This window comes from Centruroides vittatus, unplaced genomic scaffold (assembly GCF_030686945.1).
Source record: "Centruroides vittatus isolate TY-2023 unplaced genomic scaffold, ASM3068694v2 contig_1035, whole genome shotgun sequence".
Classification (NCBI taxonomy): domain Eukaryota; kingdom Metazoa; phylum Arthropoda; class Arachnida; order Scorpiones; family Buthidae; genus Centruroides; species Centruroides vittatus.
Window position 1 is genome coordinate 2,507,852 of NW_027120673.1, and position 27,928 is coordinate 2,535,779.

Below are 27,928 nucleotides of genomic sequence, written 5' to 3' on the forward strand. Positions count from 1 at the left end.
ACAAACAAATAAGTAAAAATAAAGATATAACAAAAAAATACTCAAATCTCCAGTTTTTGTTGTATCATAAGATTTTGAGTGTAGCTTTCCAAGCTGGGATATGGTTTCTGTATCCTTAAAATTAATAGCAATGTTTCTCTTAGTACTTTATATATTTTGAGCCATTTCAAATGCCAAAGGTGTGCTGGGATAGATAAATAGATTTAGAAGATTAGTCTTGTACACGGTTACATTGATGTTGTCGTCAGTGGTGAAAGTCACAAGAGTGGTTGTGCTTAAGCCCTTTCTTTATTGAATTTAAGCCCTTTCTTTATAAGAATTGTCATGCTCTTTAATTCTATGCTCTGTGATCTGGCTGTCACCCTGATATACTTATACTGTTGGTCAATTCTGATGTCTTTGATAGGTATGGTGTATATACTTAGAAGTGAAGATCTTGACAAGGATTCTTAGCATTTCTCAGCAAAAAACTTGCCAGACTCTTTTTATTGGCTATGTTAATGTTGAAGGTTTTTGTAATTTCCCTATAGATGTTATATAGAGCCTTGTCAAAAGTAATAGTCCTATACACGCTAACCACAGTTTATTTGGGGTCATCTTACCTGAGATAATGACAAACTAGGCTTTAATAAGCCTTGGAGAGTAGTCATGTGTAGAGACTAAATAGTAGATATGGTGTAACTCCCAATTCCTGTGTAAAGTATCAGAGTAATGTGTGGAAGTTTTTATAACAGGGGTCCTGAATATGGCTACTCTGTACAAGTACAGATCATGAGACCATAAAAATAACAATTTCTGCTCAAATTTCACACAAAGCTGATGTTAATTCATGTTAGCTGAGATAATTTACAGTGAGTTTCTTAAATTTAATATGTTTATTTTGTGTTTTTGAATCAAATAACAATAAAATACACAAAGAAAAATACTTTTGGAATTCCATGAGTATTTTACATTATTAGAAATAAGAAAAAAATGAAGAAATTAAACACATAATCATAGTTTTTGATTATAATGCAGACAGTTTCACAGTTTTAAAATAAAATCTTGTTTATTTTTTTAATGCACCTTCTAGAGAGGGATGTATAACCTTACTTAAACCAGCATGCTAGTTTAAGTAAAGTTATACATCCAAGGATACATTCCCCAGGATAAACTGACATGCCAGCTTTTACCATATGGAAATATCTGATTTCACAGTCTCCCTGGTTAGATTAACATGCCAGCCATTCCATGAAAATATCATATATTATATTATAGTATATTATATTGTAATTTAATTTCTGACATAAATTAACAAACTAATAACATTTAAACATAACATAACCTCTGCTTCCTGAGTAGGACTGAACTGGATTCCATTCTATTGAAGGGTAGATTGTTTGCAGAACTGTCTCAAATTGCCCATATTTCATGTGCTGGAGTGGACAGTTATGATATGCTACTGTCATTTGTGAATGTTGCTGCTAATTAAAAAGTAAAGTTTTTACTTAATTTTTAAAATTTTTCAGGAATATTCTATGTGCAATAGAACTAATTTTGACAAATAATATTTATGTAAAGCAAAACAAACTGAAGAATAATGTAATTTTATTATTGGTTATTTTTGAGTAATAAAAATAAGTGTTCTGTTCTACCCCAGGGTCAGAATAGAATGGACCAAAGTGCATCCTTTTTTATATAATAACAATTAATGTTTCATTCTTGTAGTTTGAATAAAACATTATATTGTCAAGTTGTTAAAAATAAACTTGTTCATTTTCAAATATATCCAACTGTACTGTACATCCTTTACTATTTATAATGCTTAAAACTTTAAGTCTGTCCTGATTTCCCCAATAAATAACAATAAATAAATAAATATATATATAAATAATTGTAAATGTAAGAATAATTTTTACTTTACAAGAATTCAATTTAATAAATCTGTCTTAATAAATTTCAGCATTGAAATGTCCAACAGTTCAGATTCCAAAGAATGGAAATGTTCAGTGTACAAATAATGGATATTGGAGAAGTATCTGCAATTTTAGTTGTGATGATGGATACACATTAGTTGGACAACCATCAATATTATGTAAAGAAAATGGAAAGCATATCAATTGGAATTCCTCCATCCCAACATGTGAAAGTAAATATCTTTAAAATAATTTCTTTTTGTAAATTTTTACTTTTAATAATAATAATTTTTGCATAGTATTTAAACTAGAATTAATTCATATTACCATAATTTTGTCTGGATAACCTGCATCAACAAATACCTCAAAAAATTCCCAGAATGAAAATCAAACCATTATGTAAATTTCATTATCATATATTCTGTTTTGCCATTGAAACTTTCCAGTATGCAATTTAATATGGTACCATTTCAAACATTAAAATGTTGTTTATTTTATTTCCATTAGCAATTTATTAGATATACAGTAGAGTGTCGTTTATCTGAATCAATTGGGGACCAGGGTTGTTTGGATAACTTATTTTCAGATAACCAATTATGTACGAAAAAATATATTAACCTATCCCATGTTGAAATTTTTTTCCGTTGCATGTCACTTTGCGTTGAATTTTCATTGATTCTAAGTCTAACAAAAATTTTTATAATAATAATCATGTGTGGCTTTATTAAGCCTTGTTATTTATTTTTCTTTTCTGTATTTCCTTATACCGTCTTCCTGCGGTAAAACTGTACTTCCGGCTTCTGTTTACCTAACCACACTGTAGTTAGTTGACCCATGTGGTCTGAACTGTAATAAAACAAAAGAGAGTGACACCCGATTGGTCGAGGGGTTACTGGCAGAGGAGAGAGGGAGATTGGAACGAAAGGAAGGAAGATTTTTCGGGGAGAGAGAAAAGCAGGACGAGCACGTAACAAAGACAATTATTAAGGAACGGATCTGAGGTTTTTTTTATTATTGCCAGTCACCCGTTTGAACTTTTTCATTCTGACAATTCCTGTATAATTCTTATCAACCTTATCTTGCTCTAGGGCCCTTTACTTTGTAAATTTAGTTAAACTATAGTTAAGTTAGACATAAGTTAGACTAAGTCCTTTGTTTTGTTGGTACGTGGGGACCAATTGGTGATATTGTTATGGGTGGTCCCAAGTGTCTTTGTATTTTCTTAGTTAGTAAGTGTGTACAATTGTTTCTTTGGAAACTATCAATGTTAACTGTAATTAATAAACTTTTTTTAAATTTTTATCAAAGTCGAGCGATTCTCAGGATTCTGTTATTTATTACTCGGCTACACAGGGCTATTGTATCGTTAAAAATTATTTCTTTATTTTGTACAAACCAAATAAATATATTGAAAAATATAAAAACAAAAAAGTTATACTTTAGAAGTTAATCTAGTATCAAAAATGTTCGATTCAGCATGACACAGTCTGACTGGAAAGCTTTCGGTTAACCGGCATTTCGGTTGATCGGCTTTTGGATAAACGACGCTCTACTGTATTTATAAAATAAATGAAATGGAAAAATGGAGTGCTGCGAGGAAAACTAAAGTACAAAAATGTAAAATATAAATTGGTTGCCAAATTATAACATTTTTTTATTGTATTACATTAATAATACAATAATAATAATTAATAATAATTATAATTATAAATGCTAAAATAAACTTGATAAAAATTGAATGGAAAACAATTTTAACATTAACAATATTCAATGATACAAGTTTGAGAGTAATCACTCAATTCTTATTTTCTGTAGAAAGCTATGTCTCATTTAACAAATTTTTTATAGCTTTTAGTAAAGAATTGATTGATTGTTACGATCAGCTAGCTAATAAAATGCTAAAATTGATAATTTAATGCTTATTTTGTTTATTTAATTTTAATTAAATCACAATTAGTTCATTTGATTACAATTTAGATATGTTATGCAAAGGTTTATTGTACTTTTGTCTAACTTGAAAATTATATAATAGTAATTTAAGTTGTATAGAAATGTTAATTTAATATGAAATAGATTTTTACACTATACTCGTATACTTTAAAAAATGAAGTAACCACTTTGCTTTATTTGTATCATCTTTAATTCTGATTTCATTAATAAAATGCTGCTGTGTGAAAATAGGGCAAAACATTGCAAAGTCAAGCTAGGACTATCATTTTAAATGTTTATGATTATTTTAATTTTTAAAATTTACTTTCTAGCAGTGGCGTACTGCTTTCTAGCAATGAAAATAACAAGAGTTTATAGCTTGTTAGAATTAAATTATCAAATCATGTCTTAATCAATGAGATTGTATAACTGATCTTTAAAAGTTGATGTTAAAAAATGATGTTAAAAAGTTAAACAATGAAATGACCTTTAAAAGTTTATCTTTCATTAAATAGACTATAAATATATAATAATAATATTAAATTCTAAAGTAAATTAGAAAAAATTTTAATATCAATGAATTAAAATTTGATTACTCAATGACATTGAAAGTTGATTACTCAGCTTTTAAATAGGACTTTCTACATAGTTCTCTGAGAGATATTGAAAACTGAACAGCTTTTGAGATAGAAGTTTAAGTAGGAATGTGTAATAATATCTATTGATGCATGGATTAATGCAGAGAAAATGAATAGTTCTTTAGTTCTTATCTACTTTGTAAGCAAAATCACATATTACACTGTTAAGAATTTTTTATTTTGTCTAAAATATCTTTATGGAGTTATTCTAAATAATTTAATTAACTTTGTAATTTTTAAATAACAGAACTGCAGACTTCAGAATTAACTACTATGCAATGCCGTAAACCTGCTAATCCAAAGAATGGACTTATACACTGTTTATCTGGAGATCAGCAAATGCTTGCATCTGGTACTATATGTCGATATTTATGTGATGTTGGTTATGAAATACCATCTCATCTAATACAGTTTGGAGTCATTATGTGCATTGGTCAACAATGGAATACATCGAATACGATAGACTGTCAATGTAAGAGAGAATATATTTTTTATTTTATGTATTGTTTATTTCTGAAAACTTCAGTATATTTTGTGAAAAATTCTTCAAAATTAATATTATACTTAAAATCTTTGAATGTAATTGCATGTCATTATAAGTTTCAATTAAAAAATTGGGATTTTTCAATTTAATCTTTTCAAATAATTTTGTATTTTAGGTGATTGTAGATGTCAATTATGAAAAAAATATATAGCTTTATATTATTATATGAACTTTATAATTTATAATATTACAAATATTGATTATTTTTTATGTATAGGGTATTTCATAAAGATTACAGAATCTTAAGAGTAAAGATGAACAAAAAGTCTAATAAATATATTCTTAACAACAAGTTAGGAAATTCCTCCCCACCTGAATGAGTTCAATTGCACAGTTTACTGTGCAGTGTGAACTCATTTTTTTCAGGCGTCGACTTATCAGACATCTAAACGAGTGTGGGACAGCAAAAGTATGTCGATTTATCCAGTGGTGACGAGTTAAACGGTGTTGAGTAAACCAGAGTTTTTTAACATTAATGCCTATGTAAGTCGGTCGGGACCACAGAAAACTGACTACTTAACCGACAGTGTCAAGTTATACCTATGACGGACTTGACTGTATATACTGCATTTTCTAACTGGCATAACTGCAATCCAGTTGATACTTATGTGATTACTTCTATTAATGAAACTATATTTAACAAAAAACAGTCTAAGTATTCTCTTTTACGATACAGAAACTTTCTTGAAAATGAAACTTTTGAAAATGTTTTTTTTCTTTCACTGATAGCAAATAGTATTTTTTTGTGGGACAATAGTATTTTAATGCAGTGAACAAAAACACAAATGTTTTTGTCCTCTGCTCAAAGGCACTTTCCTGGAGGAACTTTGAAATGAATGAGTATATTTTGAGTGTCTTCTAAGGTGGTCTGAAGTTTTTAGATAAAGTTCTCTCCTATTTGGATTGTATTTCATCATTGTGGATGAGAGATGATTGACCCTAGGTTGATTGAATTTGTCTGGTTCTGTTTCTAGATCTTATTGCATGGCTATTTTCATTTTCTTCTGTAAAGTGAGTTCCTCATTTGCTGAAATCTTTCACTTAGTTTTTTATTCACTCTATTATTGATGATTCATCATGAGTGAATTCATCTTTCAAATTCCCATAATTACAACTTTTTGTGAGGTTAATACAGAGCTGTTATAAATTTGCCAGTGGATTTTTCTGGATTTTGAAAGAGCTTGCATGCTGTGTTTGTGTGTCCTCACATTCTTGATAAAAAAAAATGATATTAACATTATACTCTAATAGAATTTACTAATAACATCCCCGTTACACATATTAATTGCCTTTGCCTTTAGATGTGTTCCTCCAGCTCACAAGTATATGCTAATTTGTTTATTTTTTCTCTGTATTGGTTAGGAAACTTTTTGAAGATTCATGTATTTGTAAACCTGTATTTTCATTTATTTTATTATTTACTTTAATAATTTCTAACATTCAAATAATTTTCTTTTAACATATTTTCTTTGCTTTATTGAACTTTAGTATTTTTTTTAAATCTTGCATCCATCTTGGTTACAGTGTTTTGCAACTGCAGATTTATCAATATTATTTTTTATTACTCTAATGTGCTCTATGAATCTTGTTTGGAGATCCCTCTTAGTCTCATCTATATAAATATGTACAATATTATTTTTGTTCCATATTCCCATTTCTGGTTCTTTCTCTTTATAATCAACCACACAAAAAAATTAAAAATACTATTTCCTTTTCCTTTGTTCAAAATCACAAGTGCATGTTTAGAAAACACGAACAAATCCTGCATGTCAAAAATACACCAAATATTTTGCTATATTTAAAATAATGCAGTTTCTTTAAACAAAATTCATAAATATTTGTTTAAATAAATTTCTTGAAAGTTGTTGAATTTCTTAATGTTCTTTTTTTAGTTAATATTCATAAATTTTTATATCTACAGTACTGATAATATGCATTAGAATTAGCAATTCTGCTCACCCTTATGTGGTTTAGGATGTTTCATCTTAAATATCCCATTTTATCTATCACTTTTATTTCATCTATTTTATGACTAAAATGAATTGGTAACAAAATAAAAATAAAATAATGTTTAGACTGTATTCTCTAAATAGCATACTGATAAGTGCCATATTTTCATCATTACCTCAGAGATGCAGGTTATACACTAGTGCAGATCTTCTAAATGTTTTATTTCAGTTATAATAATTTTTTAAACTTGTGAATTATATTCCATGCAGATTATTTGAATAAAAATGTAGTAACTAGCTGTATTTATTTAATTTTATATTTAAAAACTATATTTAAATTATATTTTAGCTATTCAATGCCCAAAACCCAATGAACCTGAAAATGGCTATTTAAGTTGTGATGACGTAGCTTCAGAATGGAGTGAAAGAGGAGATACATCTGTTACTAATCAACCAAATTATATTAATGGAACTAAATGTCATTTTAATTGTAAACCTAATTACATCATACCTACAAGTCATTTGAATAAAACTACTATTGAATGTATTGCCCCTTACTGGAATAATAGTGATTTTCCACAATGTCTTAGTAAGTGATGTTTATATACAGTGTATATATTATCTCTTGTCAAATGTGGTCTTTTGCAAAATATGAGAATTATATAAAAATTTTTCAATTTAAATTATTTTATTAAATTTAAAATCTACTCTATACAATATGATACTAAATTGTTTCCATTATTTTTGTATAACACATCTTTTGTGATGTCACTGTACCATAAATGCAGTAATAAAAGTTGCATTTACTGCTTGATATTTACAATATCAAGGTCATTAAATCAATATAAGCCAAATAAGTCATAATTTACTAATTTTGGTAATATATAAATATATCAAACTGAAAACTATTATACACTTTGTAAGCGTTTTAATAACAACTTATTAATTTCTTTTAAAATTTTCATTGATTTATGTTTTTAAAAACTTGTTTTGTTATTTTCTTTAAATACTAATTACTATAACGTTTTTTGTTCATTTTGTATAAATGGCAATTATACTAAAATGTAATTGATGTTTACTCAAAATTATTAATAATGTAACAGTTTATCATATATGTTTATCAAAAAACTGTTAATATTGTAAGTTTTTTGAGTAAAAAAAGTAGTAGGTTCTTGAATTACAAAATTTGATTATTCTTTTGATTTTGATAGAAGACATGACTAATAAATAGTAAGATCAAGTCTAGTAAAAAATTTTATCATTTGTATCAATAAAAATATTTTATAAAAATTAATTATATAGAATCCACATATGTATTATGCCAAAGAGATTTTTATTACCTAAACTTCTCTTAGATTTCTTGGCAGATTTGAACAAATTAGGTGTCAATAGATAGAGGTATGTTTGCAGATGTGCAAAAAGTTTTCTATTTTCAGATTGATAATCCATTTGAGAGACATCAGATCTCAATTTCCGAAATTTTCCTATCATTTTGTTGAGGAAGTCAATAAGAAACTTTTTGCATCATTGAGATTTTGCAACACTTCAGTGTCAGGTGAACTAATGTTCAGTTCAGTGTCAACTGAATTGTTAGCCAGAGGATTTTGTCAGAAAAAGTTAGATTCTATTGCATTTACCATCTTAATGTAATATACAAAGAAAATTTGTAATTCATTTTTATAGTTGATATTGGGAGCATGAATATATTTTACATAGTCCAGATTACAAGTAACTTTTGATAGGCATTACATTTCAATTTTTAATTCTAAATGAACTTTTTCTATTTAATGCCTGATTCTGTGGGTACTGGGGGTTGTCCACTAGTTTAATTTTATTATTGGTACTGTAAAAGTCTCTAATTAGTTTAAAGATGAACATTACAATAGCTGAGCATTAAAATAGTAATGAAAATATATAGTAAAACTTGTCCAAAACAGAACCTTAATGTAAACCTGCATAAGTGGGAAAAAATCATAGGAATGTAGTGATTTTCTGTATTAAAAAAAACCTGTTCGGAACAGAAACTGCCAAATTGGAAAAAACATTTAGTACTGTACGAGTCTAGTTTACATAGATTTCACTGTATAATGATGATAATCAGTTAGCTTTATATTTAGTTTTTTTAAGAATTAATATTAGACAAATATAATTATGCAGATAACAATATTATATAAAACAATTTTCTACAGTTATTATATCATTTTTAACATTTTATCAATAAAATTTGATTTTCCCAAATTCAAGTTTTTATTGACAATATTTGTATCAGACTACATTTTAAAATCACATCTGCATTTTACAAGAGATGACACTTATAGTTTTTTAAATAAATTATAAAAATGTTTATTATATAAATTAAAATCTAACGACAATGTTTCAGAAAAAATAAATCCCGTCCAATATAAGGATGACTGTCGAAATCAAACCATAATTGCTGCAAATAAAACATTAGAAATAACACCACCACGATTTATTACAGCTAGTGGTAAAATTGTAATTTCAAACTGTTCTTTAAATAATAATCTTGAACCAGGAAGCTATGAAAATTATTGTGAAGCAGAAGATCCAGAATTAAGATTGTTTGGAAATTGTTCATATACAATTGATGTTAAGGGTATGTTTAAAGCTTTTCTTTTTAACAAATTACTAATTCCATTTTTAACAATTATAATTAATAATACGTTTTTATTTTAAATTAGCTTTAGAATGTAATCGACCACCAACAATTAATTTTAGTACAGTGAGCTGCACCTCTAGCAATGAAGATACATATCCAGTGAATACTGAATGCCATTATAACTGTTCCAGTGGTTATGTTATTCCAGTAAGCATGAAACACTTAGGAACACTTATCTGTCTTCCTTCAGCAGTTTGGAATGTAACAGAATTACCTGAATGCAAGAGTAATTATAAAAGAATTTCAAAAATTGAAAATATTTTGTAAATTGATATGATTATATTTTTGATTTTGATATTTTATAGAAAGGATTGTTCCAGAACCAAAAAAAGATGCCTGCATTGATATAGAATATGAAACAGATGATCCATCAACAATAATTTTAAAAAATCCAGTTTTTCTTACATCAGAGGGTAAACCAGCTGAAGTTTCTTGTACATTGTCACATGTATTAGATCATGGAATTCATGAAAATACCTGTAAAGCAATGGATGTTGAATTGCAAACATTTGCTTCATGTAAATATACTATAACAGTAAAAGATAAAGGGCATACAGATAGTAGTACAGGTAACAAAAAAAAAATAAATTTTTTTATTCATTAATATATAATCCCTAACATAATTTCCTCAATTCACTGTACAAGGTGGTCCATTTTAATCAATTCACTGTAATAACTCGAAAAATATGCATCCTACAAAAGAATCATTGAATCAAAATTGTTAGACTTCAACAAGGCACAAGATGTGACTATCAGTTTCACCATAGATGCTCTACAATTGGTGAAAATGGGGTCAACTTCATTTTCTTAAGTGAGAATCCCCAGTTTTTAATTGTGTATTATGATTCTACATCAAAAATAAACAAACTTTTATGTTAAATGCTTTTTTTGAAATATGCATTTATCAGAAGTTAAGAGTGTTTTAATGTTTATTTGGCCACCACACTGTGCACAAGTTTGTAGATATCAGTAAAGTTCATTAAAAATAAAAGGAAAAAATGTCAAAACAGTCATTACAAAACTATTATTATTTTATTGAATCATTCTTTTTATTCAAATAATGAAGGGATACAAAACCTCATGTCACAGCTCAAGGCCATCTTAAATCTATTCAATATATTTTTTATTTTACGTAAACTTTTAGTGGAATACTTAATTAATGTGAGTGCCTATCACAGTTTTCTCCTATGGCACATTTCCATTTTGATGAATGCATAATTAATTCTTTGTTGGAAATGTCTCATTGTTTTTAATAAAAAAATTTTGGTGATATTTTTGCACATATGGCAATGTTAACAAAGCCTCTTCTATGTGGCTTACAGAATAGCATTCATTCTCAAAATCTGTTTGATCAATTTTTATAAAACTTTGTGCAACATCACTTTGTTGCATGTGCTCTTGTTAGGATCTTGTATCTCGAAAATGAAGTCATGGATACATATTTTTTATTTCATTTTTGAATTCTTCATAGTAATTAATGGAAAATGGCAAAGTTTTATCAAAATTGATCAAACAGATTTGTGAATATAGAAGTTTAGAGATATAGGTGATTTATGAAATAAAAATAGCATGCTTTATTTCTTTTTTATATGGATAAACTAAACAAGATTTGAAACTTATTGTAGTAATATTTTAATTCTATAATCTGATTCTCTCAGAAGAAGCTACTTTAATCAAATGATTTTTAGCAAGTTTTCTTTTATATTATACTATTAGTATTATTAATACCAGTATTATTGAAGAATGAATTGCATATTATTAATTTTAAAATTTATTAAAGAAAAATTATTGATACTAACAAATTTATTGATATATTTATCAAGTTATAATACTATTTTATTTTTATAAAAATAAATAACTATTTTTAGATCTAGCTACTTATATTTCAGGACGTGAATGTGATGCATTGAAATCTCCAACTAATGGATACATCGAATGCCAGAATATAAATGGAAAATATCGTTGTGAAGTGAAATGTAAAGTTGGTTATGGTTTCCGTTCATTATATACATTATTACAAAGAGGATTCATAGAATGTAATACAACAAATGGATATTGGGATTTTCAACAATTTCATGGTTTGAATAATTTACCAGATTGTTTAGGTAAACATTATGCAGTTATGATATTTATAGATAATTTTAATTTTTAGTAAATAGCATGTAGCTCACAAACACACACACTACACTATATATGCAGGTTTGTAGAGAAAAATGAATGTTCTTGAAAATTAAAAACTAAACAGTTTTATTCTAGGAAAATAAAAAGTCAAGCAATGCTAAAATAATGGCTGATGTCTTTTTTCAAGCATTCTCTCTTCTGCAAAGGACTGGTTTCTTTTGTCACTTGGGCAGTTAACAATTCAAAATTCTATATATAGGGATCTGAGTTATGTACAGTACATGTATAGAAGAATTTTATTGTTGCTCTGTGTAATATGACATAGATTATGTTTTTTAATTAGATTAATCTTATGAAATAATTTTCTTCAGTGATTAATCTATTTTGCATAAAATATGTGTGTATGTATATGAATCCAGAGTCATTTCATTCTGGATGAATCATTCTATAACATTTTACCACTGTTGGAGATAATGTAGATTTTGTGCTTTAATAGCTATCATAGATTTTTGGTGCTTGTTCTATCTGGTTCTAGGACCACTCAATACTCAACCATGTTTTGTATTATCTGTGGATGACTTTGGGATCTTAAAAGTGGTTGAGGTATGATACTAATTATATCATTTTTTCACATGCTGATGAATAAGGAAACTAGAATATATTCTTATACTTATATTCTTTTATATTTAAGAGAAGTAAACAAGCAACAAAGGATAATTTGTTTGAGAAAGCGAATAAAAGCTTATTATAATTAAATGGTTGGAGAAATGGAGATTTATACAGTAAATATAAAGAAAATTCAAATCAACAAAGACTACTAATGGAGTAAAATGGTGTGTGATGAATCTGTAATCATAACAGTGGGCTCATAGTTATTTATTTCTATGGTGTAAAAAGAGTTTTTACAAACACTTTAAATTTTTTCATAGTATAAATATTTTTAAAAATTTTTTTGTCACAGAAAATGATATTAAAATTTAAAGAAAATCTTAAATATTTTTTCTGTAAAGGTGAGTTTTTGATAGTGACTATTTTACTTCTTTTTAATTCTGATATTTATTAAACATAAACACCTATCATAAGATAGTCTAGAGATAATATACATTAACCAGATAAGTTCCTGGAAAATATCTATATTATTTAGTAAAATTATCTATTATTATAAGATACACCAAACTTTTATATATTGTTACATTAATAAAATCATAATTTTTCAAAATTTAATGTCATATCTTTGTAATTTTACATAAAGCAAAAATTTCATCTTAATCATCTTTTAAAATGAAAATTACATGCAAAGATAGAACTTAGCATTATTTCAAAAATTACTCAAAGAAAAAGCAAATGCCTTAGTTTTACAAACTATTTAACAATATCAAGTTTAAATTTTTATTATATTAACATTCAGTTATTTTACAGGTCAACTTCCATCAACATCTCTCCAAGCGTCAGTGTTGTTTAAAGCAGGAGTAGAAAACTGTTCAGACTATATTGCTTTAAATAAGATGATGACTGTTATAAAAGAAAGTCTTTTGAAAAGAACTATAAAGCATTGTTTTGCAGTTGATTGTACTGATATAAATTATGTATGTGGTGAAGACAAAGAGAAAAATAATCAGGCTATTGAAACAATTTGGACACTTAGGGTAATCATTTTGATAACTTAAAAATTGTTTAGAATTTTAAATCATTGAACATTCATTATTTGATTTTGAAATACTTTGAGAGCACATTCTAATAACTCCTCAAAAAACACCAGACTAAAAGTAAATCTTCCAGTCAAAACCTAATAACCGGTGCAAACGAATTATATTTTTATGGCGAACGTTTTCGGACACTTCACTGTGACCTTCCTCAAGCCTTCCTGTCTTCTTAAACGATTTTCTTAAACGATTTTCGAACAATCGAACTCTTATTACCATTACGCACGTGCCAACCGAACAAATCGAAAAATCGAACAAGTCTGATTCAACCCGTTGAAATAACTTCCGTAAAACTTCCAAATTAATAAAGCTTTAATCAAATAACTAATCCTATGCTAATTAAGACTGCACCACAATTCCTCTAAAAACAATCCTGCCATCATTTCTACGTCGATGCCATACTTTTCCAAATTTACCAATTTCACCAAACCGCTCCTCCATTACTTCGTTAAAACTTCCCATTCATTCATTTATTCTGTCTCGTCTTTTTGCAGTAGGGCCTGCCACGCCATCGATAACCTCATTTCATCCTTTGCATTTATTGGCCTTGACCACTGGAAGGCCTTACAAATTTCTAAAGGATGAAATGAGGTTATCGATGGCGTGGCAGGCCCTACTGCAAAAAGACGAGACAGAATAAATGAATGAATGGGAAGTTTTAACGAAGTAATGGAGGAGCGGTTTGGTGAAATTGGTAAATTTGGAAAAGTATGGCATCGACGTAGAAATGATGGCAGGATTGTTTTTAGAGGAATTGTGGTGCAGTCTTAATTAGCATAGGATTAGTTATTTGATTAAAGCTTTATTAATTTGGAAGTTTTACGGAAGTTATTTCAACGGGTTGAATCAGACTTGTTCGATTTTTCGATTTGTTCGGTTGGCACGTGCGTAATGGTAATAAGAGTTCGATTGTTCGAAAATCGTTTAAGAAGACAGGAAGGCTTGAGGAAGGTCACAGTGAAGTGTACGAAAACGTTCGCCATAAAAATATAATTCGTTTGCACCGGTTATTAAGTTTTGACTGAAAGAGAGCACATTCTTTCAGTTATTGCATTATTTATTAGATTCATGCATAACTTAAGAAATAATGCATTAAAATTAAATTATTTGTCATAATTTTGTGCATACAACTTTCAGTGATGTTTAACTCACAGAAAATTGCTAGAGCAAAAGTAAAACTTTCTCATAACCTGTCCTACCATATACTCCATATCTCTAGAGCAGCTGATGAAAGCATTACACTTACTGTTAAGCAAATTTAGAAGGTACTATCTGTAACATTAAAACATTGGTTTTTTTAATACACTTCATTACAGATGTAATTATAAAATAAGTGAAATGAAATATTGTTAGGGAATCTCCTAAATTTCCTGTGACTAAGGTAGAAATGTCTATCAAACAAATATTTTTTTATCATATTGCTTCATTTTTGTTTTATTTATTAAATAATAATAATAAAGTATGTAATAATAAATGTTAAAATAAACTCAAAAATTAAAGTAATTTTAAAGTACTGTACGTATTCAATGACATAGAGTGTAGTGGCGAGTGGGTTATCCTCCTCTTATTTGCTATAGAAGAAATCTAAGCTCAGTTCAAATTAGTGCTGAAAGTCTAGTCCGTTTTAAAAGATTACCTATGCACATGAAAAATCATAACTAAACAAAACGATTTTTAAAGAAAGATTAGTAAAACAGTTTTTGTAATTTAATCTATTTTTGCTGTTTTTAATTGATTGTTCTCTAATGAATTACTGTTTTAAACTTTTTTTAATTTAAAGCTATTTAAAAAATTAAAAGCTTAGGCTTGCAAATTAAAATTTTAGTTTGAAAAACCAGTGTTTAAAAAACTGAAAATTGATAATTCATTAGAAAGAGCATTCAAGTGAAAGCAGCTAAAACAGATCAGTAAACGTTTTTCATAATTTAATGCCTTTAAAAGGATAACTAAGTATTGGACATTCATCATTACTGTTAGTGGCTTTAGACAAAGGAAAAGATCTTTGATATGTTCATAATTGAATTTAAAATCAACATATAGCTTGCCCTATTGCACAATCCACATCTCCTTTAAAGTGCATTTCAAACACAGATAACACACGGATTTATGCACAAAAATATGGTAATTAATTAATTAGTAATAGATGTACAGAATGTTTTTAACTGATGCTTATAAAATGGATAAAAATTATTTCCAGAATAAAAATATGATTTATGTTACACACATATGATGCAGTCCATGTTACACACAAGAAAATATGATGCAGCCCAGCATTGTGACAATGTCACAATAAATAATTGCTTGTAATTATAATTAAATTAATGATTTATAAATAATTTAGAATATTCTAAATTATTTAAAACTGGCAAGATGTTTGGCATATTACTAATATACAGTGGTGTCTCGTATAACGTACGCCTCGAATAACGGACGCTGCGAACAACGGACTTTGCAATCAAGTGCGAATGATTTTTCCACTCTTTTGCCGTTGCCATTGACAATCTATTATTTTTAGATGTTTTCCCCTTCTTGGCTTCCCAGAATAGCTTCTTGATGTAGGTATTTTGGAAAACAGGTGTTCAAGAAGAGAGAGAAACAGACCATCTTGAACATGTTTTTCACGAAGCCAGCTGCCAAAAAACAAAGGATCGAACAAGAGGAGTTGACCCTGCAAGCCCCGGTAGCCTCTCCTGAATCTGACTCCGATTAAAAAACAATAAGAAGAGACCTGCTGCAATGTGTAAAAAGTGCGTGTTTGTATGAATGTGTGAAGAAAGTGTTCCTTCACCTCCTCCTCACAACATCTGACTACCCAGCATAATTGGTGACTGCTCCATTTCCATTTTTTTATGGTACAGTACTGTTATTTTATGCTGCAAAACGAATTAGATGTTTTAACATGTATTTCTATGGGAAAATGCATTTCGTATAACGGACTTTTCACTTAACGGATGTGCAGCTGAAACGGATTAAGTACATTATATGAGGCACCACTGTATATCAGGTTTTGAGATGTTTGTATATGAATTAGTATTTCAATTGTTGTTTATTAATTATAGGCTAATGAATAAATGGGACAATGTAGGATTCTAAATAGTATTACAATATTGCAATCATTTATGCATTCAGATATACAATAGAATCTACTTATTGTAATAATTTTAGAATTTAGATGATTATATTTATTCTGATGATGATAATTGACTGAAAACATTTAAGTGGGGTGAGCAAATAAGTAAATACACCTACAACTGCCGTAATTATTAATTTTAATAAGAAATGGCACCTAGTGCCTAATTCCTAATTTTCAGACACTATTCCAGTCCAAAGCAAGAGGTCCTCTCATTATATCTCAACAAGATCTACTGTACCTGCAAAACTGTTCATTTCCATTAGTTACATTGAACAGTTTTCTGAAAGGCATTAAATGGGCTGTTTAAAACAAAAAACTATCAAATATTTTTTTTATATAATGCAAGAGAGATAAAAATACAAATCTATTCAGAATCAGCATTTTTACTCTATTGTTCTCTAATTCAAATTGTCTGTAACTCAAAGTTTTTCTTGCCCCTTGGAATTTTGAGTTAGAGCAGTTTTACTGTATATGATTATGTGTACAGAAGAATCCACACTGTAATCTGTTCTGAATGGGGTTTTTACATCTCATAAGATGTAGAAATTCATCATTAAAGATCATTTGTAGTGTGGAAATAAATAATAAAACTATGCATAAGGTATTGGATTCTTTCTATTTTGAATGAATTGGGCATAGAACAAATATTTGTAATAAATTTTTATTTTCAAATTACTTAAAGAATCAAAATCTTATTTCATCCACTAGTACGTATCTATTAACAGGACTTATTAAACTGGCTTTAAGGATACAGCAACTCAGTTTCACAGATTAGAAAATTGTTGTTTTATTAAATTTACCTGGACACATACATGTTAATATTGCATTTTGGACTTGTTTGTCCCTCATCAGCAGGTATTTACATGACACATTCTACATAAAAATTAAAAATAATAAAATCTTTGTACAATTTAAATATACTGACAATTATATTAAATTGTTAAATTTCAGGGCTAATTCTTTCTATTCCTATTTCCACCATGCAATTAAATTTAAACACTATTAACAGAATCTTTTTAAACAAAACCTTGTATTAAAACATAAAATTATTAGGTTAACATTAGCTTTACAACATTTTATATATTTAAACTTTATTCCAAAACTTACATATCCGATTGTTCTCCCTGACTTACACTTTGTCTCAACCTGTTTCAATCGTTCTCTTTATACGTCACACCCTTACCTCCCTCTATGAATCTTCTCCATGATTGGTGTATCTCTCTTCCAGTATTATTATTTATTCTATTAATATGTTTGTATAGTTGTTGTTTATAATTATTATTATTATTTTTCCTTATTTTTACCGTATTTAAAACAATTTCACATCCAATTGAGTTACAGTGTTCTGCTACTACTGAATTTGCATAATTTTCCCTAATTGCTCAAATATGTTTGCTTAATCTTATTTTTAATTTCCTTTTGGTTTCACCAATATATGTTTTTTATAGGTTACAATTACAATTGAATGAACACACTTCTCCTTTTTCTTCTGTTATATCATATTTTTCTTCCTTCCTATAACAGATATTTTTTAGTTGAATTTACTTTTTCCGGTATTAAATTAATTTTACTATTTATTACTTTTTTAATCCTTTCAAACAACTTTGGAACATACCTTATTTTAACAAATTTTTTTTCTCCTTATCTATTAATTTTGATTGTTTATCATTTTTCAGTTCATTTATTCAACAAGTTTTTCGGGTAATCATTTAAAATAAACATTTTAATTACCGTATATCTTGGCAGATAAGACAATAGTTGAACCATAAAAAATGGTCCTGAAAATCCAGGGTCGTCTTATACAACAGACAAAAAAAAATTAGATTGAAATTTATATAAATTGAAACCATTATAAAAAGACAGACAAACCGTAATTATTTACTAGAAGAGAGTAGGGTATGTGCACAAAATAGAATAGCCCATAGGATGTTTTTGTAAATAGTCAAGGTCATTATCCGAATGTTTGAATTAGTGCAAATGTTTGCAAAAATTGTCAAATGCAAGAAAATAAAATTTGTTCATTCGAAAAATTACAAATAGGACATAATTCCATATAAGCTATACAGTGTTATTATTCAGATAATGATTGCTGACCTAAACTAAATTCATAGGTCGTTGATAGTTTGGCAGTCATCTTATAGGACAGATATATGCTAAAACTATAAAACTTTGACGAAAATTTATACATTGTCTTATCTAAAGGTAAGCACCGAAAGGTAAAGACCGAAATGCAGAAAAAAGAAGAAGAAATACCGTATATCTTGGTGGATAAGACAATCCACCAAGATATACGGTATTTCTTCTTCTTTTTTCCGCATTTCGGTCTCACTTTTCTTTGTCTTATTTTATTCATATACATTTTAAATATATTATGTTTCATACTAATGGGAATAACAGATTTATAGTTAATTGTTTTCAAAATTTGTATGGGTTTAACATATTTTTTATAAATTAATTTATCTTCTTTTCTTTCAATTGTTATATCTAGATAATTAATGCTATTTTGTTTTTCTTTTTCTAATTCAAATTTAATGTTCTCTTTTATTTCATTAGCCTTTTTAATACCCTTAGCCTTACTTAAAGAATCTTTTGTATTTAGCTTCTGTAATTTCAATTAGTAAATAAATTTTATAGGTGCAGAATATTTTGTAATAATTTAGATTTATTATATTTTGTTAATTTATTCCTATGAAAAATCTTGTTAGGCAACTTATCTTGTTGAAGATTATGAAGATATTGAAAATGTTTCTGATGCAGAAACAAATATTGAAGAAATTTTAGCAAATACAAGCAAAATTGTATCTAAAGATGAAACATTTAAAGAAGAATTACATAGTGTTGGAGCTACTTTATGGCAGGATTCTTTTGATCAAAGTGCTTTTGAATTAGTTTGTCCTATTAATGGATATGTTATTGATCCAGGTACCGATAAATGTTGTAAGTATCAAATTTGAATTATATCATAATTTAATTGCAATTTATTGATATTTAATTTAAATTTTATAATTTACATTATTAAAATTCACAAAAAATAACAATATAAACTATTGAAAATTTAAAAAAACTAAAATTTTCATAATTTGAATATTTTATTGCTAAAATGTGCCAATAAAAATGCTACAAAGCAGTTATGTTGTCAGCCAGACCTTCAACTAATAGGAGAAGGCCATGCTGATCTTTTCGAAAGTGTTCAGATAAAAGGAGCACTTGTAAAACAAATTCCATTCAGAATTTTTCAAAAAGCAAAATTGATTTTTATTTTCCTCTAGTGTAATGTTCTTTAAAATGTTTAATTATTTACTTGGCCAGCTTCATTAATAAACTAGTATTGTGTTTCTGAGATCATTAACTTTTTTATTCATGACATTATTATTTAATAATAATTAATAAAAATTCAAACTTGCAGAACATACATAAATGAAACAAAGACTAACAAAAGAATTAACAACACAACATCTGAGTGCAAAATACATATTTAAAATATCAATATATATGTCATCCTAGTACTGACATATTCTTTTGGAGTTATACATTGAACATACATACAACTAGAACAACTCCAAAAAAAAAAAAAAACAGAAACAACATTAACAAAATAACAAACACTACTCTAAGTTCTCTGTAGAAAGGGTGACTTTTCCTCAAATGAGGAAGGATGAGGCCTCACAGATATCTTCACTACAAACAAATACAGAAAGTGAGATAGTTTTTCTATAGAAAACAAACAGTTACAAAGCTTGCAGACATAGAAAGTATGCCATTAAGCAGACTTACACAACACTGGCCTGGATCTAACATAATATACAAAAGTTACAGACACTAACAGACAGTTTTGGGTTCAGGAGGAGTTCCATTGTAGACATCTTAACAATTTCAGTCAGAATCATGTTGATTAAACTGCTTCCAACTGCTGGCTGACTCACAAATATTTCTTTGGAGAGAGAAAGAAGGGTTCATAATTGCAATACAAAACAAAGTCATAAATACAAAAATTACAAGAAGCACATTTTAAGAGACACATCAGTTACAGACAATACTTCTATGAATGTAAGAATGTATATGACACATTCATCATGCAAGAAAGTATATGACACATCACTAAATAGCAAATATAATACATCAAAAGATTGCCCACAGACACAAATATGCTATGCATATAGGAACCATACTACAAATGCATATCTCAGATGATCGTACAAAATATACTATGACACACCATAGTCAAAACAATCCATCACAACAGACCAAACATCATATGTCATTTTGTTTTCTCAATGAATGTATCATAGACATAGCTGTACCAAACATCCACAATATACAAAATATGTACAATACAGTGAAAAAATTACTGACAGACTTTATTTTGTTAGTAAGTCTTGAATATTAAGTGTCTCTGGAGAATGTATAGGAATCTTATTGTGCTAGTTGTCTTTTCTTGCACAGGCATAATACCACACACATCTACACAAAAGTATAGAAACTTTGAGCTTCACAATAGTGTATACATCACAGTTCAGAAAGCTGCCAAACTAAACATGTGTCACATATTTAAGAAATTCTTAAACACAGATATGCACAAGAACATAAACAAAATATTTGTTTTCCATAATTATACTTTGACTTTGGTCCTGCATAGCACTAGGCACTGGTGTGTATATATGTACTGTGTAGGATACACTCCACCAACACCTTAATAATAACAACTCTCTTGCTAGTCATCATCTTGCTGATGTGAGAGAGCTCAGTAGTTCCAATGAACCATAAAGCAAAGCTGGTGGGCACATAAGGTTCCACTAAACAATGCATGCTAGTAAGGTCTAAGGGGAGAAATGAAACAAAAAGTGACCCACAAGCACTATCTGATCCAGAGTGGGTGATTGCTTAACAACATCTGTTCCTTATAAAAGGAGCAGCTGAATTATAAGCACCTGGCTTTAGGTATATAAGAAACTCACTTCTGTGGAGACAATAATAAATGATTGTTACATAGAATATAAATTCCAAAAACTGGTACTTAGGTTAAACCTTTTAAGTATTGATTTATGTACTTTTCCAACAGTTGAAGAGATGTCTGATGAAAGTATGTTTTTGATTATGTTAACAAGTTGTTGTGGGACCTGAAGCAGACTAGTGAAGTTTAAAAATGGAATGCCTTAAGCTTCAAATTATGGAACAACTACAGAATGTTCAATGACATACGATCTATGAAAATCTAGATCAGTTATTCTTATTAGTTCTAAGGAATATTGTAGTCATGCCCAATAACCCATCATATTACTTGTGCCAATACTTTACAACACAATACCCATCTATACTTTTCCTTGTGCTTTTGTGCATTACTTAATTGGTTATGAGAAACTATACCATCTACAATCATCATGAACATATATTAGAATTAGCACATTTGGTATGCTATTGTTCCTTCTTTAGATACAACAAAAACATTTATTTATTTAGAAATGCAGTGTATCTATGAGCAGCCTCCTTTCAGGAGGCTTGTGTAGATTAGTAATTTAATCACTAGAAACAAAGACACCACACCCCCTTAGGCTAGTGATCCTTCTCTATGCCAAATATATAGATGTTCTCAATATCCAGTTTAAATATCCATATAATTAAGACATGTTACGGGGACCTTCAATACGAACTTCTATAGCCTCACCTTAAAACTAGACTGACTCAGTCTGACAACAGCATATTCCTTAGATATTGACATAAGCTCCACAATGGTATCTTCGTTGGGGTATACTACAAATAAAACTATAGGCCTTTATTCATTCCAGTTTACTCTAATGACCCCTTTTATGTATAAAGTGGCAGCAATGAAACACTTTTTTCTACAGACAACTACATATAAACTCATGACACAATCAAAAATTATTGCCACCAGAAAAATAATTCAGATTGTTTGGCCCAATCCAGTCACACAAAATGAAACAAACTAAATCAAAGAGGAAATGAACATGAACATAAGTTAGTTTGCCTGGAGGTAAACAGTTACAAGTGAACCCCTTCCCTGTACACAGAGATCAGAAATCTCAGATAAATTTTTATGTACTGCTATTGCCAGTACCAATAAACAGAAAATTTATCATGGATCAGGTAGAAAACAGAATGCCTATTTTTATATAAATGTCTTACAAATTTTTTTGTTTATATTATCATTCCTTTTAATTGCTATTTTACTGAAGAGTGGAATTACTGAAACACTATTCACTTACCACTTTTGTCACTTTCTTTTGCTGATAAGTTACATATATCTTCAAGTTTTCTTGTTGGAAAATTCTAAGATAATATCTAACATATTCACACTTTCATGCTCAATGTAAATCATAGCCAGGTTGGAAAGTCTTTTTTCAGACACAGAGTTTCAGATAAGTTTTAATAATTTTTGACTTAGAGAAAGCAGACTCACAACTGGCAACTGACTGAAATTGCCAAAAAAGTAAACAGACTGTGCATACATCAAGAAAACTATTGGCCAATAAACGATTTTGAACAAATAAAAACTTGGCTATGCTAAGTACATCTATGAAAAGTAAAATAACTCAATCGACATTTACAAGCTCAAAATTTCAATGTTCTTATTTACCTTATGTAATTAAATGGGCCATCATTATATCCAGCCATGATTGAAGCAATTGTATTCATTTTATTATGATAAACATGTTTCAGATATTAGATGAGAAGCTCTTTTTATCAAGACACTGAATTTATTCTTAGTAAATTAACATAGTTAAAAACATTAATAAATATTATAAATCTGCATCCTTTTAATCCAAAGAGACAAATAACATTTAAAAAGAACTTTTCTATTTTATTCTTTCTCATTTTAACATCATTTCTGTTATACACTGTATTTTTGCAGATTGTTCAGTATATTGGTCTATCTGGGGGACTATGGAATCAGATATTTTTGTATGGTAAAAACATCATACTGGTTTATGTGAAAAAAAATAAAGAAGTTACATCACATGGCATCTCATAGATCAGTGTTTCTCAAACTTTTTGGACCGCGACCCCCTTCTGCACTTAAAAATTTCAAAGGACCCCCGAAGAATAAGTATGTGTCAAAAAACATCCCAGAGGGAGGGGGTTAGGCTCGTATTTAAATATTTATATGATTTTTATTATTTATATGTGCAATTTATTTAAGTTAAAATTATTTTATATATTTTTTATTTCTATTATTTCTAAACATGAATCCATAGTAAATTTATAAAATATTTGAAAAAATTGATCTGGCATCAATTTTTCAACGACCCCCCCCAAATATTTTTCACGACCCCCTTGGGGGTCGCAACCCCACCTTTGAGAATCACTGTCATAGATGACATTTTTTATTCTAAAATTGTAAAACTGTTGGCATTACATCAAAAACTGCAATTATATATTTAATATCTGCACTTTGTCTTTTTAATGCTGAAAGTGCTTTTTTTTTGTTTATTTTATTGTAATCTGATCCAAAAATGCAAATATTAACATAATTTAAAATGAGTTTCTGAAATTTGTTATCTCTACTTATACCTATTAACATCTGCTTTGTGTGAAATTTGAGAGGAAAGTGTTATCTTTCAAGGTCAGGGTTATAAAACTTTATTACTTTCACCACAGATTGTCAGTGCTGTCCACACTGATCTACTACTACTACTACTACTACTAATGTCAGTAAGGTGTTGTTTTATTACTGTGTAAACGAAAACTCTCTTCCTGTTAAATCACAATGTTATTATTTTATTGTACTGGAAAGAATGTTTTCTTTAACATTTATTTAACAACTAGTTTTGTTAGATCTGATCAGTTTTATTTTTTAGTCGCAGTTTAACTGGCATGTTAATCTTTCCCAGTTATATGTGACATAGTAGTCAATTCATAAAAAAATGGTACAAAATTTGAAAGAGCAACATCAATGAAGTCTTGATGATGCCATTTTTTTCAACGGTTTAATTATATTCAATTGATAACTCTTTATACAATAAACAATAGATAATATTTAAAATTGTAAGAATAGAAATAAACTATTAATAAATTATTTTCAAAGATGATTAAAATTTAATATTTTTAGTTGAATGTCCAAGTGGAACATTTGAAGAGGATGGTAGATGCAAGGTCTGTCCAGGAAATCATTATCAAGATAGAACAGGAAAAACTAAATGTAAAGCATGCCCAAGAGGAACAGTTTCTGTTGCTGGTTCTAAGTCCAAATCTGACTGTAAAGGTAAATCAAATGCAAACAAAATTATTTATTTATATTAACCTGATTTAAAATATTTAGTGCATAAGGATTAGTATTTTAGGATTCTATTAAAGCATAAAATATTTTAAAATGTATTTTTCATGTACCAGAAATGTAGCACTCTTTATTGTGTAATGATTTTTATTGAGTTGGTGAGTGTAAAAGTTAGATATATAACTTTTTATTCACAAATTTCATTCTATGTGCACAATGAATCATATTTTAAAACAAGTAAAATAGCAAAGCTGTATTTGGGACAAGACTATGTCTTGGAGACCTATGGCTCGACTGTGCACTGTTTTCTAAGGAAAAGAGAAAAAATGAGCACTCTCCAATGAGGAAAAGTTAACTATTGAAATTTATTGTGTATAGAAATATTAAGAAAATATAGAATGTTAAATGAATTAATTGATTAGATTGAAAGGCCACTTAAATTGTAATGAAGAGTGGTTTGTGGTAGGAGGTGGCACATTCATAAATGGCGGTCAGAGCATGGTCAATGTTGCTGAAGGCCATGTCGATTTGTGTGTGTTGATCGGTGGTGCTGACTGTTGGATCGAGGAGACTATGAAGCCAGTCATAAGAGCAATTAGAAGGCCAGCCTTGTCATTCTTCAAGATGATGTTGAAGTCTCCAACTATAAGCAAGGAGGTTGGGGTGGGAATTGGAACACAATGGTTAAGAGCATTGAAGAGGGTGCATTGGCTTGCCCAAGGGGATGCATATCCCGAAATGATGGTGATGTCGCCCAGCGTGAAAACACACAATTCTACCAGATGTGCATTGTGAATAGACCAGCTTGAGATTTGCCAAGAAGTGACTCTTGCACTGCAACAAGACTTCCCGTGCCATTATAGCCACAAGCACTGGGGATGTGGACGAGTTCGTAAAAGCCAAATTGCTGGAAGTTATAAATGGTGTCTGTTTCCACATGTTTCCACCAAAAGAAGCACATCAGCCTCTCTGTAGGTCTGGTCTGTGAATATTCCTCTGAATTTCTTGGTCAGGTGCTCCACATTGTGGAAGATGATCTTCTGAACTTCTGTGGGCTGTTGTGGCCAGACTGGTAGTTGGAATTCGAAAGGTGCTTCTGCCCTCAGCCGGCCACATCTCAATCTCAACTGAGTCAGTAGCGGGCCTTGGTGGAGGTGGGCTGAAAGTGCCGACAATGATTAGGCCTGAAGCTGTGGTGGCCCTCAAGCAGCCAACATAGATTTCACTTCTGGTTAGGCTACTGGTGAGATGCACCACTACTTTTTCATAAGTTCCACCTTGTGATTTGTGGAACGTGAGTGCTTCAGCTGGTACCAGTGGGAATTGCTTTCTCGTCATCTGCAGAATTCCACCCCTTCTCTGACCTGGCAGTGTGATCTTTATTGTTATCTTCTCAATTGGCGTGAGAGTGTGGGTGATGGTCCTTTGGAGGCATACCTGGGATCAATTTCAGGATTGCCAAAGTTGATCCAGGCAGTTATTGCTTGCTCTTGCCATTCAAGGTGACCTCACAAAGTAGCCAGTAGAACCGTTCACTAGGCCATCCTCGGTGCTGATGTTGCTGGTCACCATGTAACAAACTCCAATTTGAAACTTGAGGGTTTTTGGTAGGCCAGTGGTGTTATTGATTGAAGCTTTTGCTGCATTTCTTTGAGCCGTTTGCATTGTCACTGCAGTGCCACCAATTGCTTGGTCTTCAGCATGGCAGTTCGGTGCAACTGGTTCAGATTGGGAATCATGCTATCGTTGTAATAGGCCACTTCAGCTCTCATTCAGAACAGGTGGATGGCGCCACATGGGGCTTCAAAGTCGTTCAGCCTGTGTCTACTCTGGACCAAAGCGATGTCTTCTGCAGTCATCTGGCCAACCGCCATGTTGTTGAGAGCCCTGGCATATTGAGCGTCTTCATGTTGGCGCATGATTTCAGTGAGATCAAAGATGCAGAAGCCTTCCCAGAGTGTGTTTGCAGCCAGAATAGCTGCTCCCTGGTGAACTGGGAGAAAAGCCCATCTATAAAGAGAGGAAATATTAGTAAATTTGGATTGGGTTCGAGTTTATTGAAACTTATGAGTCAAGCACTGATCAAAGTTGGTTGAAATCTCTCACTGCAATGACTGCTATACTGGCAATGACTGCTATACACTGCAATGACTGCTATACCTGGTTTGATCTACCACTGAATGGTAGATCAAACCAGAAGATTTGTCTGAGACAAGCATCCACCTTTGCTAGTAGCCTGCAGCTGACCATACTTATTTCATCAATTATGATCAACTTTAGATTTATCAGCTTGGCTTGGAATGTGCTGAGAACATCTGGTGGTAGGGGAAGCATCTCACCATAGGACTGGTCTGTTGGCAGTGAGAGGACCAAGTGCAAGGTCATGCCGCAGATATTGAATGCAGCTTTGCCAGTTGGAGCACAGAAAAAACCTTGAGACTGTTGGGGAGCCACCAGGCAAATGATTGTAGTACCGAATTGCCACCTGGTATAGTATGTTGATCAGAAAAGACTTGCCAACACCAGCACCCCCAGAGATATAAAGGTGGAACCTCTCACCACACTTGATGCAATGCAGGGACTCCAGGAAAATCTTTCGCTGTCACTGATTCAGATTGGCGATATATTCAAAAAAGGTGTCATCATGAATCTGCCTCGGCATTTAGAAAGTGATCTGGTGTCGGTGATCTTCGGAATTCGGTGGGGGTGGCAAGAAGTCACATCCCACTTGTGATCTTCTAGGATGAAAGACAACCAACTCATCATCCAAGTTGTCATCTTCTCCTTCTTGTTTGATTTGGGCAGGGCCATTCTTTTCTGTTTGTTGCTGTTGAGCTCATTCTATGGCCTGTTGCAACTCTTCTTCATTGACCCATGGTGAAGAGCATTTGCAAACACTTGTGATTTTTTCCTATATGTGCTGATTTTGGTACAGTGTGACTGGGTCAAGCAGGTCAGTGGTTTCGTTTCACTGCAGGTAAAACAACATTAGGTGTTTGTGGCAGTAGTTGATCTTGTTCTGTTGTCGGTTGAAACACCTGTAGTGAATCACTTTGCTCACCGTGCGCTTTCGAAAGTGTCCGTTAAAGTTGGCCATGTGCAGTGTTGT

General features: G+C 30.1%; 1 protein-coding gene across 4 annotated transcripts in view; it reads left to right on the forward strand.

Moving 5' to 3' along the window:
• LOC136969395 (sushi, von Willebrand factor type A, EGF and pentraxin domain-containing protein 1-like) overlaps positions 1-27,928 on the forward strand; it is a 131,427-nt gene that overhangs the window by 67,278 nt on the left and 36,221 nt on the right. For all 4 annotated transcript variants that reach the window (XM_067263534.1, XM_067263542.1, XM_067263552.1 and 1 more), the window contains 10 exons: positions 1,943-2,128; positions 4,710-4,934; positions 7,305-7,544; positions 9,336-9,569; positions 9,655-9,858; positions 9,938-10,201; positions 11,522-11,737; positions 13,173-13,399; positions 19,295-19,526; positions 24,655-24,807. In XM_067263534.1, coding sequence (XP_067119635.1) covers positions 1,943-2,128; positions 4,710-4,934; positions 7,305-7,544; positions 9,336-9,569; positions 9,655-9,858; positions 9,938-10,201; positions 11,522-11,737; positions 13,173-13,399; positions 19,295-19,526; positions 24,655-24,807 — 2,181 coding nt within the window. The remainder of the gene's footprint in view (positions 1-1,942; positions 2,129-4,709; positions 4,935-7,304; positions 7,545-9,335; positions 9,570-9,654; positions 9,859-9,937; positions 10,202-11,521; positions 11,738-13,172; positions 13,400-19,294; positions 19,527-24,654; positions 24,808-27,928) is intronic.